Source organism: Mustela nigripes, chromosome 9, assembly GCF_022355385.1.
Source record: "Mustela nigripes isolate SB6536 chromosome 9, MUSNIG.SB6536, whole genome shotgun sequence".
NCBI classification, from domain to species: domain Eukaryota; kingdom Metazoa; phylum Chordata; class Mammalia; order Carnivora; family Mustelidae; genus Mustela; species Mustela nigripes.
In genome coordinates, this window is record NC_081565.1 from 49,637,836 (window position 1) to 49,657,735 (window position 19,900).

Below are 19,900 nucleotides of genomic sequence, written 5' to 3' on the forward strand. Positions count from 1 at the left end.
TCACTCAGCCATAAAAAAGAATGGAAGCTTGCCATTGTGGATGGAGCTAGGGAACATTTTGCTAATGGAATGAGTCAGAGAAAGACAATTATCATATGATTTTGCTCATATGTGGAATTTAAGAAATGAAGCAAATGAGCATGGGGGAAAAGAGCAAAAAACAGACTCTCAACTATAGAGAAGAAACTGATGGTTATTTTAAGGCAGGTGGTTAATTAAGATGATAATGGGGCTTAAGGATGGCACTTCTGATGAGTGCTGGGGGATGTATGCCAATGATGAATCAATCCTTCATTTTACACCTGAAACTAATATTACACTATACGTTAACTGCATTTTAAACAAAAATTTGGAGGAAAAAAATAAGGGAGTCACCCTATATTTAACTCTTTGAACTGCAAAAAGAAAAAAAAAAGAATATGAAGTAGACAGAGAGATGCCAACTCAATAATAAACTGAGGGAATACTAGGTGGAACTTGCCGGGGGGAGGGGGTTTGGGAGAAGGGGGTGGGATTATGGACATTGGGGAGGGTATGTGATTTGGTGAGTGCTGTGAAGTGTGTAAACCTGGTGATTCACAGACCTGTACCCCTGGGGATAAAAATATATGTTTATAAAAAATAAAAAAATTAAAAAAAAAATTCATAATAACTAACCCTGGAGGAGCACCTAAAGTAGCCTCCTCTATGCGAAATACTTCTGGGTATAGGCTGGCTACTGTAGGGCTATCATATTAATGTTTTCAAACCATTCCAGTACTCCTAGTGCCTGAGACCCAGGAGATGAGACTCTCATACTTCCTTCCTGATGGACCTGGCCGGGGAGCACTATGGTGAAACTGGTCAATTGCAGGTCCACAGAGCTTAGGGGTCAGCAATGAAAGCAGAGAGAGAAGGAGGCAGAGTCCTCTTGTTTTCTAAGTCACGTGGCACTGCATCCTGTGAAAATCCGTTTCTACACACCCTCTGTGCTGTGCTGGCAAGTCCAGTCTTTCTTTGTTCTCGGGCTGAACCAGGTGGCCACACTTGGTTATTTTCACCTCCAGCCAGTCCAGAATGTTCCCTGGACACTGGCAGATTTCAGTCTGTTAACTTCCATTGTGTCTGCTCCCTCCACACACAAGCACTTTGTGGGTTGGCCTCAACTCCAAGGCCTGGTGCGAACTCCAACTCACCAAGGTGCAAATGTGTGGGCTGGTGAGAGTCTGCGAGGGAAGGTGTCCGGAATCCCTAAGTGTCACTTCAGTGCGAATTCTGTCTCCTGTCACCAGATCTTTTACCAGAACTAATAGCAAGGGCATCATTCTACTCTGAGCTTCTCCTTCCTCCCCCGTTCCTCTCAACGTGTTTCTTAATGGTTGTCCTCGAACCTTTGTTCTCAGAGTCATTTGTGGTGCTTGTAAAGGGTGCATTACAGGGCTCTGCTCTACAGAGGGTTTCTGGGGCAGGGGAGGATGTGGGAATCTGCATTTCTAACGAGCTTCTGGTAATCACTATGCACACTGAATTTGGGAACTCCTCTTTGACTCACTTTTAAATGTTTAGAAGTTCTAAGGGAAGCATTCTTTCCACTGGAGTTGAAAAAAAACTCCGGGGTGTGGTGCATAAACAATGAATCTTGGAACACTGAAAAAATAAAACAAAAACAAACAAACAAACAAACAAACAACAAAACCTCAGGGCCCAAGTTATTTTTTTTCCATGCCAGCCCTTCAGTGTTTCCTAGCTTCTGGAGAGCAGTGACTTTTATTTCTTTTCTGTCTGGTGCCCACCACTGTATCTAACACCAACCACATGTTTGTGAAGTTGAAGGAATGATTGCGAAGGACACCTTACTAGACTCCCCCGCTTCCATTCCTGTTCCTCTATGATCCACTGGCCACAAAGTAGCCAGTGTGTCTATGAAAATGGAAATTAGATCATTTTGCTTCCCTCAGATCTTCCCAAGTCTCCCTGGGATACTCAGACTAAAAGCTAGATTCCTTCTCTTGGTCTCAGGTAAGCTCATGGCCTCATGCCACATCCCCTCTCACTCCTGCCTACCACGGTCCAGCCAAATGAACTTCCTTCGGGGTTCCTTCAACACTCATTTCACTTTGGGGTTTTTAGGTTTCTCTTCCCTTGTCCAGGGGGTGCTCTTCCTCCTGATGTCATATGGCTAGACACGTCATCATTCACGTCTTGGCTTACAGGTAACCTCTGCAGGATATGCATCTAAGGTAGTCACCAAATCACTCCTTATCAACCCTGTTGAAGTGTTCTGCCCAACACTTATTACCCCCAATACCTGTGTACTTTTCTGTATTCATTGTCTTCCTCCTTCCTTCCTTCCTCCCTTTCTTCCTTCCTCCCTTTCTTTCTTTCCTCCTTCCCTCCCTCCATCCCTTTCTTCCATCTGTTTGGTGCCAGGCACTATTCTCAGCACTGGGGACACAGCAGTAAATACACTCTCCACCCTTACGGACAGGCAATCAACAAATACATATCAGACGGTGGCAAATTTCTGTGAATAAAACAGAGTTAAAGGGATAATGAGAACTGCTCTTTTAGATCAAGGAAAACCTTTCTTGTGGCAGAAATTTGAGCAGAAATCTAAATGGATCTAAACTGCAGGGAAACACAGACTTTTCATTTACAATATTCCCAGTGACTAGAGGTGTGTGTGTGTGTGTGTGTGTGTGTGATATAATACATAGGTCAATAAATTCTTATGGGTTGAATAAATATCCTTATTCATCTTTTAGTACTTATACACTGCATTTATTCTCTGGCTTGCAAACAAGACTGAGTTTCACTGACAGGGTATGAGCCTTCTTTTCCTCCATCCCCAGTATCTAATATAGGGTCTGACTCTGAGGGTGCATGGGAATGTTTGTGAAGTAAAGGAGAAGCGGTTAGAACTAGTTTGTTCTAATACATTCAGAAACATCCAGTAAACTATTGCTTGAGAAGTTGGCATAGGCTTCTAAGAATCATGTGAATTCATTTCAACTAGTAAATTATATATATATAATGAGATACAGTAGTAACTGACTTGATAACGATTCTTTCATAAAAACAATTTCTTGCAGATAAAACTTTGGCATATTTCAAAGCCAAAGGAGGAGTAGACTTCTCCTCGGTTACTGTTTTCCTCTCTCGACCTATTTTGCTGGCTCAGGCTACAAAGAATACACTTGAATATATAAGTCCCACACACCAATAGCCAGCTGAATCTTGCAGATTCTTTCAGAAAGATGGATTTGGTACTAAAGCAAAAACAGACTAACTGAACTAGAACACCAGGCATTTCAGCACATCTCTGTGTGAAAATAAATGAGCATTTCTGAACTGCTACTGGACTCAGGGATGATGACAAGCAATGAAACCCAACACAGAAGGGTCACCAACAGCCCATAGCAAAGCGGTCCCAATGGCAGCTCTGTTCCTCTTATGTGCTCTGTGGAGATATATTCACTTTCTTTTCTCAAAGAGGACTTGGAAAACCCTATTGAAAATGAAATGCCAGTCCTATTTCTTTTTGGACAGCTAAGTTAAATGAAGAAATTATGAGTTGGAGATCAGTATCCAAAAGCTCTTATTTTTCCTTACTGTGTGCCATTGACTTGCACCGGAAAGCTGTGTCAAGGTGAGATCGAGAAAAATCTCGAGAGTGGCCAAAACTGTAAAACTGTTTGCCCGTGCCCCTCACGTGCTCTCCCTCTTAATGCTACTCCTCACCCACACTCCCACCAACGTCCTGGTGACCAAAGAGCCAGGATTAGCCTTCCGCTGTCCTAGTCTAGCACCTTCGTTATCTTTAAAAGTACTTGGCTGCCATGTATCTTTTTTCTAGCAAGATTCCATGGAACGCTTTTCATCTGAAAGACATTAGGGCTAGACCCTCAGCACCCAAGGAGGTGAAACCTGAAAGGTGAAAGTAATATTTCCTAAGTGGTATTTCAAGAACTCTTGGTATCCCTGAAATAGTGAGAGCAAAAAATTGTTCATTGATCAAAGAACTGCTTGGAAAATAATGCATCCTCTATTGTTCACTTGGAAAGTCACAACACATGTTGGAATGCTTAAAGGAGTTTAAAAATATGGAAAAAACCCAAATAATTTTCAATTGGGGGATAGATAAATGCACTCAGAAACAGTAATCAGCCATTAAAAATGGTGAAGCAGATCTCTACATGCTATAATGCAATGTCTCCTAGACCTATTGTTGAGTAGAATCCACGTGAAATTTCTAAACATGAGTCATATCCCATTACAAAACTGAATCATATGTGTGTATATGTGTTTTATATATAATACAATAGAATATATAAAAATTCCAGAAGGATGTATACCAAATTATTAAGAGAGGCAGACTCTGGGGAATAGATGTGGGAGGATGAGGGAGACTTGCATTTGTCCTTTATAGATTTAGGTATTATTTGAATTGTTTTATGGTCTCTTTATTGCTTTTATAATAAAAAAGAGAAAAAAATCAAGCAATATATTAAAAAAATACAAGTGAAATCCAGCAGTAAATACATCTGTTCAGCTTTAAGTGAACACGTCCCTAACTCATGCGATCCGTGAACCCCCGTTTGTGGAGCACCGAGAAAGAGCTTGTGCAACAGTTTGAAGTTATTGGCCTCAAGGCTCTCCCCACTCCCCAGCAGCATACGGGTTTTTTTCTTCCTCTCTGGTCTTTTGTAAAGGAGTGAAGGAGGTAGAAGGGACCTTAGAGGCGAATTGGAACAACCCCCAACCACCTGCTCTTTAAGATGAAGGGACTAAGGCCATACAAAGTAAAGGGTTTCAGCAAGATCAGCCTGAAGCCCTCAGTCCTCATCTAACTCCATCTGCGTCCTATCTTTAGTCACTAGGGGACCCAGATGGGCTGGGACCCTTGGACTTCATACAAAGTATCTCCAGGACTCAAGGAAATGGTCAGGACCTCTGAGTAAGCCACAGACTCAAATGTTCTCCCTGAAGTTCCAGGTACAGCAGAGTCCTGGTGACCCCTAACCCCTTCCCAACAGCCTGCCTTGTCCACAGCTTTTAGGAGGAAGGAAGTGGCCCTGGAAATAGCTGGTAAACACTAGCAATTTGGCATCCCTAGGGAAGTACAGATGTATGGAAGCATGAACTCACCCATTCACTCAAAACAGCATGGGCTTGAGGCGGGCAGGACTGGGTTCCAATCTGCCTCTTGATTCTGCCTGTTGCCAGCTAGCTAACATTGTCAAGCTCCTAAACTACTTTGGGCCACAGTTTTCTATCTCTGAAATAGAGACAGGAGCTCCTGTGTTGCCCCTTGTGGTAGTCGTCAACCAAGATGGTGGCTATGAAAAAGTTGCTAGTGCGAAGCTCTGGGTCTGTTGCTAGTCAAGAAATGCTAATTTCCATCTCCTGTGCACAACCAACTATTTCTCCCTCAACTCCAGGAGTGCAATCCTGGGCACAAGGCCAAGGAAATACGAATAAATGGTTCCTACACTTGAGAAGCTGACTGGCTGATGGAGATGGCGACATGATTTTGTCAGAGTAGGTATGACAGGTGCATTAACAGAGGTCCAGTGGGCCACCCACTCAAGCACAAGGGCACCACTCTTAGCCTGCCCCCAACATCCTCTGGCACTACCTCTCATTGACTCAGTGACCTAAGGGGATTTACTCCAACCTCAGCTTGACCCCAAAATGTGTTGGAAAGATTTCTAGAAAGCCCTGCGGGAATCCTAGCAATTAAGCTGATCAAGGAAAGTACAAGCTGGGGAGGACTCAGGAGCCCACAAGAGAAGATCTCAAGGTGTGCGTTCAAACCACCTGGCACACGAATCCTGCATTCAGACCTTATCTCCAGAGCTTCTGTGGGTCCCACATCTGTGCCTCTACTTCCTTATCATAAATACCACAGTATTTACCCCATAAGGTTATTTTTGAAGATTAAATAAGATAATGCCCTTAAAGCACTGATCATAGTGTCTGACACAAAGTAAGAGGACACAGGAAAAATACTTAGTATCGTCAGTATTAAAGTTATTTGGTCTATAAGTATTAAGGCTGAAAGGCAAATTGCTGACATTTCAAAAGGCACCAAAGATGTGGACGGGCTTGACAAAATCACGTTTGTTCACTGGGTCTCAGAAGAGTCCACAAAAATGTGTACTCTTTGGACTCAAACTTGATATTGAATCCTTGGTCTGACTCTTGCTAAGGTATGATCTTCTTGGGTGAGCTGCAAAACCTTGCTTTTCTGTGTGACCCTGGGGGACAAGGTCAATCTTGGAGACTGACTGTTAGAATAACAAGTGCACTTACATAGAAAAAAACCCCGGCAAACTGCCTGGCACAATACATACGGGCATCTTTCTTTCCTTACCCCAAACCAGCAAGCTAGGGACGAGGACGGCCAAAGAACAACAGCATTTAGGGTTACGCTTAATGGAAAGAGCATTCTCCATGGATTCCAGGCAGATAACAACTTAAAATGAGGACGCTGGACCAGAGGATCTGAAGGAGCCCTCTCTCACTCAGAGTGTAAGATTCTTCTACTGACGGCCCATTGTATGTGCGTCACCTGCCTTGGCTCTGCCAGCTAACAGATAAGATCTTCAGCAAGTCCCCAGGCTTTGTTTTCTCTTCTGTGAAGTGCAGCTAAAGACTGTACCTGCTTCTTGGGGCCGCTGTGAGAATTTGGTGAAATAAACAAAGACCACATTTGCCTGGTGGACAGTCATGACTCAATTAATGCTAGCAATCACTGTCGTCAGGGCCACTGTAAAGACTAAAAGAGAATGGATGTGGGAATTATGCACAGTTCCTGGCACACAGTGTTCAAAAATATTATCATTATAACTTCTACCACTGCCATTGATTTTACATTATAAATGGCTGTGGCCCAAGGAAACCAGGAAGTAATACGTGCTGTCATCCGCACAGAGACACCATGAGATATTAGGATCATTAATCACAGGTCTGACCAGGAATAAAAGCTTTCTGGAACAAACAGCTTTGTCCGGCCCAGACAGAGGATGGGCTCACCCACGGAGAGCAGCAGGTGCCGGCTATCCTCTCTCCCTAGCCCTGGGGGACCACACACACAGAGACAGTATCCTGATGTATAAGCTTTCCAGTGGTCCAGCTCACAGAGTGGTAACGTAATAGTGCTTTGGCCTGGAGTGATAGCTTTCTGCCAAAAGTTCAAAGCTATCTGGAGAGTATCTCAATCTCTGGGACTCTATGAGGATGGGGTGGCATTGTTGCTATTACATTATAAAGAGGACAGCATACTGTTTAGAGAAATTAAATACCTTCCGCTCCAGCAGTCCTATTGGTACTAAAAGAGGACTTGAAACCCAGGATGCCATCCCTGAGGCCCAGGGCCCTCAGCCCTACCCTTGGAACCACCTTGGAGGAAGAGTGAATCAAACACCTTAGACGAAATGCAGCTCTTTACCAAAGCCCCCACCCCCAAACACACACCCGGTTGCTGCAAGGCTCACCTGTCACTGAATTGCACCTCTTCTCCATTCCTGGCCCAGCTGATGGTAGGCCTCGGGTTGCCTATGGCCTCACAGTGCAAAAGCACACTCAGCGTGCCGCTGGCCAGGGCCACAGTCTGCCCGAGGTGGGTGACCACCTCGGAGGCCGAGAGCTGCTGGGCAGCTGAGATCTTCCGCAAGATGGTGGGCTTGCGGTGGGGCCGGCGAGAGCCACCCGCAGCCTCCCCGGCGGCCGAGGTCCGGAGCGAGCTGCTGAAGCCAGACACGTGCTTATGAGGGGAGATGGCCACGGGGGGCATCCGCCGCTCCGAAGGCTTGAGCAGCACGCCCTGGTGCTCCATGTGGCTGCGGAAGATCTCCTGGGCCAGCTGGGCCACCAGGTGCTTGCTGTAGACGTCTCGAAGCTCCTCGGGCTGCTGGGAGAGGTTCCTGAGGATGTCGTCCAGGCGCCTCTGCTCGGCCACCATAGTGAAGGGCAGGTGCCAGAGGGCCTGCTCCGCGTTCTGGTCCTCCTCGGAGGACGTGTTCCTTTCCGTGGAGTCCTGCACCTCCCACGAGGCGAGGAGCTCCCCGGGCCAGCCCCCCTGCTCCAGCAGCCGGGAGACAAGGTCGTCGTAGCGGCTCCCCAGGTCGCCGGCGGGGCCCCGCTTCTCGGCCTTGCTGCCGTTAGAGAAGATGCCGTTCTGGTGTTTGTGGGTCTGCAGGGCCTCCTTCGGGCCGGCCTTCCTTACCGCACGGGCCTCCTCCTCGCCCCGCAGGCTCAGCGGCCGGGCCACCAGCTTCCGGTTGCCTCCGAGGAGCTTAATGACAAACTGCTCGCGGGCGGGTCCCGCCGAGCAGGTGTAGATGCCCGCATCCGAGGGCTTGAGGCGGTGGATCTTCAGGTAGCCGAAGGGGGCCACGGTGACATGCGCCGAGCTGATGAGGTGCTGGCCGTCTTTCTCCCATGTGATCAGGGGCTTTCGGAAGCGCCGCGTGGGGCAGCGCAGCACCACCGCCGTCTTGGGGAGCAGGTAGGCGAACCCCCCCACGATAAAGTGCAGCTTCCTCTGTCGCCGGGTCTGGATGTAGATCTTCCTGGCGGCCGCAATGTGAGGACTGTGCTTGGTGGATGGCCGCCCCGGCCCTGCAACAAAGGGGATGGAAGGAAAGCCAGACGGCCAGAGAAAGAGAAGGGATGGCAGAGGACAAGGAGGGTGAACACGGGGACAAGAGAGGGGGAACGGAGAGGGCGAAGACAGAGAGAGAGGAAGAAGCAGCTTGAGTTTATTCTGGCGGGGGCTTTCATTTACTGCCATATGGCTTTCCCGGGAGGAAGTAGCTACCAGCTGAGGCCCATCAAGGCTCAGCAAAGCAATACTCCAACTAATACAGTGCAGTGGGGTAACCTGCCTTGGCCCTGCTGGGGCTTTCTACCCCTAGAAGCTGAGATGCAGGTTCTAGATGGGGGTGGAGAGGATGTCAGGGGAAAGGCAGTTCCTCCCATTATAAGGATTGAAAAAAAAAAAAAAACAAAGAAAAAGAAAAAGCAAGCAAGCAAGCATCATAAAAAGAGGCAGAGGACAAAGGGAAGGAGAATCTCTCCCTTTCCACCTTTCCCCTGTGGGTTCTGCAGAGCACCAGGGCCCTAGTGCTGGGGGAGGGGAGCCCAGAGGTGTTACAACTCTAGGGATTAATATTAAACAGAACAAATCTGTTTAGAGCATTTTAAAAACCCCAGAGTGGACAACACTAGGCTTCATTAGTAATATGCTGACTCCAGCTTCCAGATCTCTCTATGCCAGCAAGTGAACTTTGCTCTACCCCCTGCAAACTGTTTTTCCAGCCGAGAAGAGAATTCGGCCTGGCCACGTGTAATTAAGATTCCTTTTCCATCTCCAGCTGAGCTCACCAGCCTGCTGCCCTCCTTGGGCTCTCCTGCCTGATGATCTCGCACCGGTCTGGGGTTTAGGGAAGGCTACTGCGTGGCCACAATTGCTTCTGGGTGGGTCTGGTCTCCCCCCATTCCCAAGAGCTCTGACATACTCACGTGCACAGGTGGCCAGCATACAGGGCCTGATGGCTGAAGAGAAGGGCAGGGGAGGGCACAGGGAGGAATTGACGATAGCCGAAAGCCCGGTTTTCAGCACCTTCCGGCAAATGGCGCTTCGAGTCTGCGTGCCTTCGCCACAGCTCGTGGAACACTGGGGAGGAAAGAAGGACCACCTGCATGTAAATGCGGGGAACTGGAGGCTACTGGGTTCTGGTATGGACTCCCAAACTCACCAGAATGTGAGAAAAGTTGCCTGGAAAATCAACAGTCACTATTAATTATGTAGCATGGTGGGAAGACCCAAATGTCCATATTGTAAACACATTCTAAGATTTTTCTACTCGAAAGTTTCCTGTAGAAACTCTTTTTTTTTTTTTTAAAAGATTTTATTTATTTATTTGATAGAGATCACAAGTAGGCAGAGAGGCAGGCAGAGAGAGAGAGGAAGGGAAGCAGGCCCCCTGCTGAGCAGAGAGCCCGATGTGGGACTTGATCCCAGGACCCTGAGATCATGACCTGAGCCGAAGGCAGTGGCTTAACCCACTGAGCCATCCGGGCACCCAGAAACTCTTTTTATTTATGTGGCCTGGGCTTTAGAGTTACAGAGTCATAGAGTCTGTTGCAATCCCAGTTTAGTGATTTACCAGTTGGCAACTCAGAGTCTGTTTCCACTTCTTACACTAAGCTTGCAAGGTTGGGAATTAAATGAGATAATATATTTGAAAGTTCACCCACAGCGGTGACACTGGTGAATTTTTTCCTCCTTCCTTCACAAATGTAATACTTTAATGTCAAGCATCAGATAACTGTTCTACATTTACTTTGTCTGAGGTAGGGTGCTAGATAGTATGGAAAAAAATTGTGCAAGGTGGTCTGTAACCTCAAGGAGCTGTCATCTCATAATGAGTTGGGGGGGGGATATCCAAATGCATTGTTAAACTGAAATACCACGTGAGGGAGAGAGAAATCAAAACTACAACAAGATACCACTTCATATTCCCTGGAATGGCCATAATAAAAAGAGACAGTAACAAATGTTATTATAAATGTAAATGTGAGAAATTAGAAGCTTCCTATATTGCTGGTGGCAACATAAAGTAGTATAGCCCTCTTGGAAACAGCCTGATAGTTTCTTATGAACAAAAACATGAATTTACCCCATGACCGAGCAATTTCACTTGCAGGGTATCTCCTGGAGAGAAGTGCAAACATCCATCCAAAAACTGTATGCGAATGTTCAACAGAGACAAAAAAGTGGGACCCACTCAAATGTGTGCTGACTGGTGAATGGATAAACAAAAATATGGTCTATATATGGGAATGTTATTCTACCATAAAAGGAATGTTGTTCTTCTGGATATGTGGTAAACAGATAAACCTTGAAATCATCATGTGAAGTGGAGTTTAATCATATGTTATTTACACCTCAATAAAGTGGTTCAAAAAATTAGATAGTAATACAAAAATTTAGTAGAAATATAAAAGTACAAGACGAGTATTACAAGATTCATTCTAATGATGGTTGAATGCTGACGGTGCTCTAGTGATTTCCTGACCTAGGTTTTGAAGATGGGTAGTCTGCATGTGTGGAGAAACTGGGGATAATCATGAGAGATAGGGGAATATCCAGAATGAAGTTCGAAGTGTTCAGTGCAAAAATCCAAGGCAGGCTTGGGGCGGGGGGCAGAGCTAAACCAGTTGGACTGAAGAGAGGGAACAATTCGAGAGTGTCAGGAGCTCATGAAGTAGTTTGGGGCCAGACGTTGGAGACTTTTAATTTTCAGACAGGAGGCTTGGAATTGGTCCACAAGGCAGTGAGGAGCCATTGGAGGGAGGAGTGAAATGATGAAAGAGGTGTTTTGAGAAGGTTAATCTGGCAACGGTGTCCGGGAGAGAAGGGAGTAGGAGATGTATGGTAGGCGGGGATGTCAGTTAAGGAGGCTGCCACGGTAGTCCAGGCTCGAGATGATAAAGACCTGAACTGGGGTCATGGCAGGGTGCCACGTTAACTTGAAAAATGACACTAAAACCAAAAAACATTACATTTTCAAGTTTTATATGCTAACCCACTGACATGAACTAAGCTCTGATACACAGCACCCTGGGAGATATTTTAGATGCAAAAAATGGAGGTAAGAAACCCATTGCTTTTGTTTCCTAATGATTGTGGATTCCAGATTCCATCCACCCCTTATATGACTGTAAATGCCAGTACCAAATCCCAGGATCAGGTGGGATGGAGGCAAAGAGCCTTGAAAATTAAAAAGCGTCAGGCCATCGGGGTGGCTCAGTCATTAGGTGTCTGCCTTCAGCTCAGGTCATGATCCCAAGGTCCTGGGATGGAGTGCTGCTTCGGGCTCCCTGCTCATCTTCTCCATCTCCTACTCTCCCTGTTTGTGTTCCCTCTCCTGCTGTCTCTCTGTCAAATAATAAATAAAATCTTTAAAAAAAAAAAAAAAGGCATGGTAAGTTCAGTATTACCAACCAGAAAAATAGACTATGTGTCAAGATCAGTTTATGATTTTGATCAAGTCTAGTTCTTTCTTGAGGCTTGATTTTCATATCTCTAAAATAAAACTAAGTAAAAGTAGGGATTTTTAAAGCCTGTTCTGTGTTGAGGAAACGATTCAGGGGCTTTTCAGTTGATCTGGAGATCTAACCCTTGGAGATCTGGGATCCTAACCCACACTTCAACCAAAGCAGCTCTGATTTTATCTGTTTTAGATTCTTGGCTTCATAGAAACATTTCATTTGAAAAAAGGGTCTGGTGGCTTTAATTTTTAAAAGAACAACCAGGCTATAGAATCTTCTAAGTTCCTTCTGTCTCTAAAACTGACTATTCTGATGTTAATTTCTTTTATATTTTTTGGGAGAAATGACTTTCATAAAAGTATGATTTAAAAATATGTAATAGCCAACTATTTCAAAAGATGCAAGGAATTCTTTTAAAGAAGTAAGAACTTTCGTCTCAGAATAGAATCTGAAAGTAATTTTATTTGAAGTGTCTAAAATTTTGGCTTAATTCTGTCTCTGGGGGATTCTGTGCAGTAACTGTAAGATTGAGCCCAGATAGCTGAGGATGAAAAACACCCATAGATCATCCAGGTCTTCCTTTCTCCAAGGGGAGCCTTGGGAGTGGGGGATGTGGAATGTGTGTTTCATCTCAGTGAGAGGCCAAGGCAAGGGCTGTTGGGATGACAGGGCCAATGGGAGCTCCATGAACACCCCCCAGAGCTCATTTGTATGGCACCAGCTTGAGTTAAATCCCAGTGAATTGGTGATTACTTCCTACTTCCTACCATTCCTAGCTCCTCCCCAATGTTTGGAATTTCCATTCATCAACCCAGATAACCCAGCACCTAAGAATATTCCACTGAGAAGGGCTAAAGCTGTCCTACTTCCCAAAGTGTAATTTCCTCTTCCTAGAAAGAATGATAAAGTCTGCGGGAAGCCTGGGCCATGACCCTGGGTCCAGCTGGTCAAGGGAAGTACTGTCTTTTATTTCCTCTCCTCCTGACAATGAGCAGGGGTGGAAGAGAATCATAACAATAACAGGGCTCACTTTTACTAGGCACAAGGTAGTCTACATGCATCATTTAACTGAAGCCTCCCAAGAACGATATGAGCAGACATTATTATCTCCAGTATTCACATACACAAACTGAGGCCTAGAAAGGTTAAATAGTGAGCCTGAGGTTATAGAGCCAGTAAGTGGCAGAGTCAGGATTGGAATCTAAGTTTGCTTAACTCCTTTTGTAATCTTTTTTTGAGAGAGAGAGAGCAAGAGAGCACGAGGGTGCACAAGCGATGGGGGAGGGGCAGAAGGAGAGGGAGGGAGAATCTTCAGCAGACTCCACGCCCAGTGCAGAGCTCAATGTGGGGCTCCATCTCACGACCCTCGCGACTCTGAGCACAACCTGAGTCAAAGTCAAGAGTTGGATGCCTAACCGACTGAACCACCCAGGCGCTCCTGTGAGTCTAACTCCTAAGCACACATGACACTGTTCTAAAGGTCTGTGATACTTAATGGGCCCCAGAGGACCTCAATTTGGCAGTCTCCTTTTCTTAGTGCCTAATCACAAGTGTCCCTGCTTCAAATCTACAGGACTAAAAAAATTTTAGGCCTGAATTCTCTGTGTCCCATGTGCTCAGAGGCCACAAACTCCAGGAACAGGGGAGGACAATTATAATACCCACAAGTCCCTTCCTCAGCATCTCACTCGTGGCCAGCATCACTGAAAGACTTAGTGGAAGGACATGTTTTAAAATATGGCCCTGGGAAGAAGTCTTCCTCCAGAGTCACTCACTTGGCAACTACACCAGTACACTTTCCTGCACTGTTGTTTTGTTAGATTTTTCCTAGATAGTACCATACCCCACCCAAATCAACATTCCACGGAAAAACTGACACTAACATGTTCATGCACACACGTGCATGTGCACACGAACATGCTGATTTTACATGCCTTAATCCCTTATTGTGCTGAAAGAAAATTATTTCTAAAATTTAAGAAAAATAATCATACCTACTTCCGTTCTGAGACATTTGGGGTGAGACACCACCAGAAGGAAATTTTACTGCCAAATTACAAAACCTATGGTGATGCAGGTTAACTCACCCTCGCAATGCCCTTAGTAGACACCATCTGAATGAACTCTGTATGAGTTGATAAAATAAGGGGCAAGAATTCTAAGAACCCAGGCTGGAAAAGGTAGCATTTTTAATTTTCAGGGGCAGCTTGGCCTCCTGTGGAAGCAAGGGTCCCTGCGAAGGTTTTGACCCACAGCAGTCCCATGCCATTGTATACATACAGCACACACGCACACACAACCGTATGAAGAAGGGAATGGGATTAGCAAGCCCAATCCAAACGGTTCAGTGCAAGAGAGGGCAGGGTCTTGAATCTGGTTTTGACACAAAGATTTTTCACTTCAGGCCTGGTGATTCTGTCCTTGGCTAAATCGGCTTATGAGGCAATACTTTTGGGGGGGCTTCCTTCTGGGAGACACACAGGCCTATGAAGCTGGGGGAGCTGTAGGCAATTCCCAGCAGGAGTGTAGGGGTTGAAAACAAGTTGGAGCTGGGTGTAAATGACTTATTTTATGCTAGTGTTCGAATAGGAATTATTTAGAAAAGTAGGTCAGTTGGGGGTATATCCCTAACTTAAGAGACAAGTCAGGAACGGTGGAAGGTGATGTAATCATCCCCCCAAATGCAAACAACAGGGGAAATCATGTTCTCTTGCTGGGGAGTTGTTAACATCTTGCAGCCAAGAAACGGACAGTAAAGACACAGAATTTCCCTGGCCTTCTTTTCTTAATAAATCATGTTCCTTATTGTCCAGTAACTTGGAAGGGAATAATCAGAGAGGCTTTGCCTTTCCTGAAAAGAGACTAAAAACATCTGGGGGGAGGAGGTGCCGGGAGGTCAGGAAGGTGGGTGTGCGGATAAGGGTAGGATAACGGGGTCTTCTGAAAAATATTCTGAGCCAAACAAGGCCTGGTTTTGTCCCATGAGGAGCCGGTTTACAGCTCCATGCTTCTGATTGTTATGGAAGGGCTGGCAACTTACCTCAGGTCCCTGCAGCCTAGTTAATAGCAGGTTATACACGCTGTGGTGTACCTGGTTACAAAAATACCTCTCCATCATGTTAGGTGGATTGTCTCGTTCTGCTCTCATCTTCTGTTTGTGTAAGTTTGTGGTGCCTTCTTTTCTTCCTTTGGTGTCGTCCATCCTCTCCTTCTGAGGAGCATACCTACCTCTGTCCAGTCAGAGAGGAGCCACTCGCTGGGACAGTCGTCTTTCTTGCAGGCCTGCTGGGAGGCCAGTTTCGAGGTTGAACAGAAGGTCTCAGGAAGCTCCAGGAAGCTGCCGTCAGCCATGCGCTGTTTGCAAAGAACCTCACGCTTCTGGGTGCCCCCTCCGCAGGTCCTAGAACACTGGGGAAGGAAGAGAAAATCAACTGAACCTAGGGCAGTGGTATGTGGGCGACAGCCAATCCTTACCTTAGCCTTGGCTGTGTCAAGAGTGGGACAAAACAACAGAAGAAGATAAACCAAGAACCGACCCCAAGGATGTTGCTTCTTTTCCCGGAAATGAATTTGGCAACAAGAGCTACTCCTTCCAGTCTTAATTTCAAGTATTTCACTAGAGCATCCAGGAATTTCCAGGGCCTTTGAATCATAAAACGTTGTCCCGGGACGCCTGAGTGGCTCAGTTGGTTGGACGACTGCCTTCGGCTCAGGTCATGATTCCGGAGTCCCGGGATCGAGTCCCTCATTGGGCTCTCAGCTCCATGGGAGTCTGCTTCTCTCTCTGACCTTCTCCTCGCTCATGCTCTCTCTCACTGTCTCTCTCTCAAATAAATAAATAAAATCTTAAAAAAAAAAAAAAAAAAGTTGTCCCTCAACTATGATTTGCAGCCCCCCAAGACAGCTGGTCTGAAGGGTTAGTATAATAGAGTGTTAAACGTATTTACAACTCAGTGAAAGTAATCTGTGCAGCTTCCACAAGGAACAGGAGAGATCTCCTGCCATTGGTGTAAATCTGCAAGAATTAATCTACACGGAGGGCAGGCCTTTCTAAGTGTAAACATCCATTCTACCCTGGTTTCCTGAAGGACCCCCCTGGAACACTCTTCTTGCAGGACTGGTGATTTCTCAGGGCAATGGGAGGGAGCAAGAGCCATTGGAATTCAGGATACAGGAAAATAGTCTTAGGTCAGTGGATTTCAGTGGGACCCCAGTCAAATACATTGTTTACATGTCATTTAATAGTTACAGTCCCACCGCATGAGGGAAAGGGGGGCGCTCTCAGGCCCAGACTGCTGGCTCTTGTCCCAGTAGGCCACTCCCTTGCAGTAACAAAGGAGCCCCCATATTCTAGCTGGGCACATGACTTCCCAGCATACAAACTATATTTGTTGATGTCCTGTGGAGGTGCACTCGGCCTTTCGGGGCTTGGCCAATGAGATATTCACGACAGGGTGGTTTGCCCTTTCAGGAAGATGACCCTAAAATGAGGGTAACATTTCCCCTTTCCTGTTCTCCTTCTTGTTGGCTGGAAGGTGAACATGAGGCCTAAAATTTAACCTCCCGTCTTGGAGAATGATAGGCAGATGTAAGGAGCCTAGCTTCCTGATTGTGAAGTCACCACACAGACCCTGGATGGTCTGGGCAATACTTTTGGAGGAGGCAATATTTTTTTCCCTTATTTAAGCCATTGTGACTTTGGGTTTTCTGTCATTTTTAGTTGGATCTTTTTGTTATTTTTAGTTCAGGAACTGAGGACTGCTCTGTGCTGGGGATGCTTTACTGGCAACATTCTAGGGAGTACTCTGCTTTCTTCCAGAATACTCCTTTTGCTTCCACCTGCTGCCCTTAGGCTCAGTGGGAGGTTGGCCTGGATAAACAAACCTGAGGGTTTTTGCTGAAGGAGCAGCTCCTGCTGCGGCACTGGCCTCTCAGAATGTGTGTGTGTGTGTGTCTGTGCGCGCGTGCACGCACGCGCGTGTGCACTGTGGTGGGGTGTCTGTGTTCAGTAAACTGTACTTGGAAATGCAAGTAGGATTTGTGCTCACAGTCAAGGTTAGGCTGGTGATACACTGAATATAGTCAGAATGGTGCTGTGGCCCAGCTGTCACCCTCTCTTAGTGGTCCCAACCCTGGATGCACTTTAAAATCACTTGGGAGCTTTTCAAAAGTACTGAAGCTTAGAGGGATCCCATCTCAGAACCATTAAATCAGAAACTCTGGGAGGTGGGCCCCATGCATCAGATTTTTAAATTAAAAAATAACATATCTCCCAAGTAATTCTGTGCAACCAGTTTTGAGAACCAACTCTCCGGATGAACTATCTCTCCACCCCTCCACCATTTCCAATGGGCATAAAATAAACATGGAGTGGCCGTACAACCCACGAAAGCCTCTGTTAGAACTGGTAGTTATTTGGATGCCGCTCATGCAAACCTGCCCTTTGTCTGCCATTGTGCCTGGCTTGAGGTCACGGAACTACTAGATGATGAAGTTAAAAAAACTGTCAACTTTGTCTAGTTAGGGCTTTTAATCCTAGAGTCTTCCGACCATTCAAACCAGTGGTGAGCAGCCTTTATTTGGATTTAAAATGTAAAAAGTTTCTATCCAAATGGCCAACAGACACATGAAAAAGGGCTCCACATGACTCCGCATCAGGGAAATACAAATCTAAACCACAATGAGATACCACCTCACACGAAGCCAGAATGGCTAAAATTAACTAGTCAGGAAATGACAGATGCTGGTGAGGATGTGGAGAAAGGGGAACCCTTTTACATCACTGATGGGAATGCAAGCTGGTACAGCCACTCTGGAAAACAGCATGGAGGTTCCTCAAAAAGCTGAAAGTAGGGGCGCCTGGGTGGCTCAGTCGGTTAAGCATCTGCCTTCAGCTCAGGTAATGATCCCAGGGTCCTGAGATCAAGCCCCGAGTCGGGCTTCCTGCTAGGCAGAAAGCCTGCTTCTCCCTCTCCCAGTCCCCCTGCTTGTGCTCCCTCTCTTGCTGTGTCTCTCTCTGTCAAATAAATAAAATCTTAAAAAAAAAAAAAAAAAGTTGAAAGTAGACCCTATGACCTAGCAATGGCACTACTGGGTATTTACCCCAAAGATACACATGTAGTGATCCAAAGGAACGCAAGGACTCTGATGTTTATAATTAAGGACACATCTACAGCCTCAGAGCTAATGATTCAAGCCATGAGTGGGCCAGGCCTTTAGCCTCTCTGACTGATTTCAGTGGTTCCCTGGCCTTTTCACTGATGGCAGAAGCAAACCTTAATTTTAGTTCTTGTTTAGTAGCAGTTCAACAAAATCTCAAAGCATTTTACTTCTGCAATGCATTTTGTACCCACACTGCCTAACACAGTGTTTTCTATGAATGTAAATCCTCAATAAATATTTGTGGAATTGAAGTTGGAGGTTGGGGGAAATTCAATTAGTGGGTAAGAGTTCCATTGACTTAAAATATGCCTTCTTGTTGGACAGACAGCGAAGGGTTTACATTTGTTTTCGTAGTCTCCTGCATGACTTCTGAGGTCCAGCCTCCCTTTATTTTTATTGAATCCTCACTTCCAACCACCCAGTTATTCTATCATCGTATTAATTATGACCTTCAGCATTCAGCCCTTCTTTGGGACTCCTTTATCATTATACAACTAACCATGCTCCGCAATTCTTTCCATTCTATGAATTATTAAAATTTTTCCACGAACTTAATGTAATTTTGCTCAAATTGTAACAGTCTGGAAAAAACAAAGTTTATGCTGGTGAGTCAAAAATTTGAATCTCAAGCTCCAACTTCTCCCCTCCGCCTACTCGACATGTCCACTTAAATACAAACAGGCATCTTGACCCAAATACGTCCGAAATGGAACTTTTGAACTTGCCCTTCCATCCTTGCCCCAGATCTGCCCTCCTCTGTCTTTCCCCTCTATTGGATGGTGCCATAGGCAAGACAGAAACGTAGGGAAGGTCTTGAGAGTTTCCTTTTTCTCACCACCTCTTCCCTGATAGTCAATTCATGAGCAAATACATTCAGATGTCCCTCAAAATCAATAAGATTTACCTCCACAACATATAAGAAATTAAGATATCATCAGCTCTTGCTTAGACGACTACAGAACTTCCTAACCAGTCTCTAGTTTTCTCAGTTAGGTCCTAGCAGGATATGGATGGTGTACTCCGTCTGAAGACAGCCTCTCTCCTGACAGCCTGCTGAAAATGCCATTGGTTGAGTCTATATGGTCAGCCTCCTGAGACACAGGTGGGGAAGGTAGAGTGGATCTACCAGAGCAATGGAAAACATTCAACATATCTATAGTCCATTCTCCACACAGTAGCAAGAATGATGTTTTCAAAGCATTTACCAGATCATCTAATTCCTATGTTTAACAGCCTTTGATGACTTTCCCTTGTGATTAGAATAAAATCCAAACTCCTGGAACCCTGACCAGCAAAGCACTTACATGTTCTTGTCTCTGCCCTGAAGGAATTTTGAGACTCTTTTACTTAAATTTTAACTTCATTCATTCATTTGACAGAAATTTATTCAATACCAAGCATGATTCTAGGTTCTCGGTTCTAGGAGTGAGCAAGCAGAACCTGACACACCTCTGCAATCTTATCTTGTACACGTCTCCCCTTTCTCTGCATATTTCAGCCACACTGGTTGTGTGTGTGTGTGTGTGTGTGTGTGTGTTGTTTCTCCCACAGGGCCTTTGCACTTGCTCTTCTCACACCTGGCCCACCCTCCTCTTACATCTTCATGGCTGAGTGTTTCTAATGATTCAGATTTAATTTCATTCTTACCTGCTTGGAGAACCCATTCTTAACCTCCTAGACTAGGGTAGCCAAAGTA

General features: G+C 45.6%; 1 protein-coding gene across 1 annotated transcript in view; it reads right to left on the bottom strand.

Moving 5' to 3' along the window:
• The window catches only part of ADAMTSL1 (ADAMTS like 1), a 381,590-nt gene that overhangs the window by 115,020 nt on the left and 246,670 nt on the right, over positions 1-19,900 (bottom strand). Inside the window, exons 17-19 of the mRNA XM_059411591.1 lie at positions 15,271-15,450; positions 9,508-9,661; positions 7,479-8,604 (exon numbers count right to left, since the gene is read on the bottom strand). Of these exons, the coding sequence (XP_059267574.1) occupies positions 7,479-8,604; positions 9,508-9,661; positions 15,271-15,450 (1,460 nt within the window). The remainder of the gene's footprint in view (positions 1-7,478; positions 8,605-9,507; positions 9,662-15,270; positions 15,451-19,900) is intronic.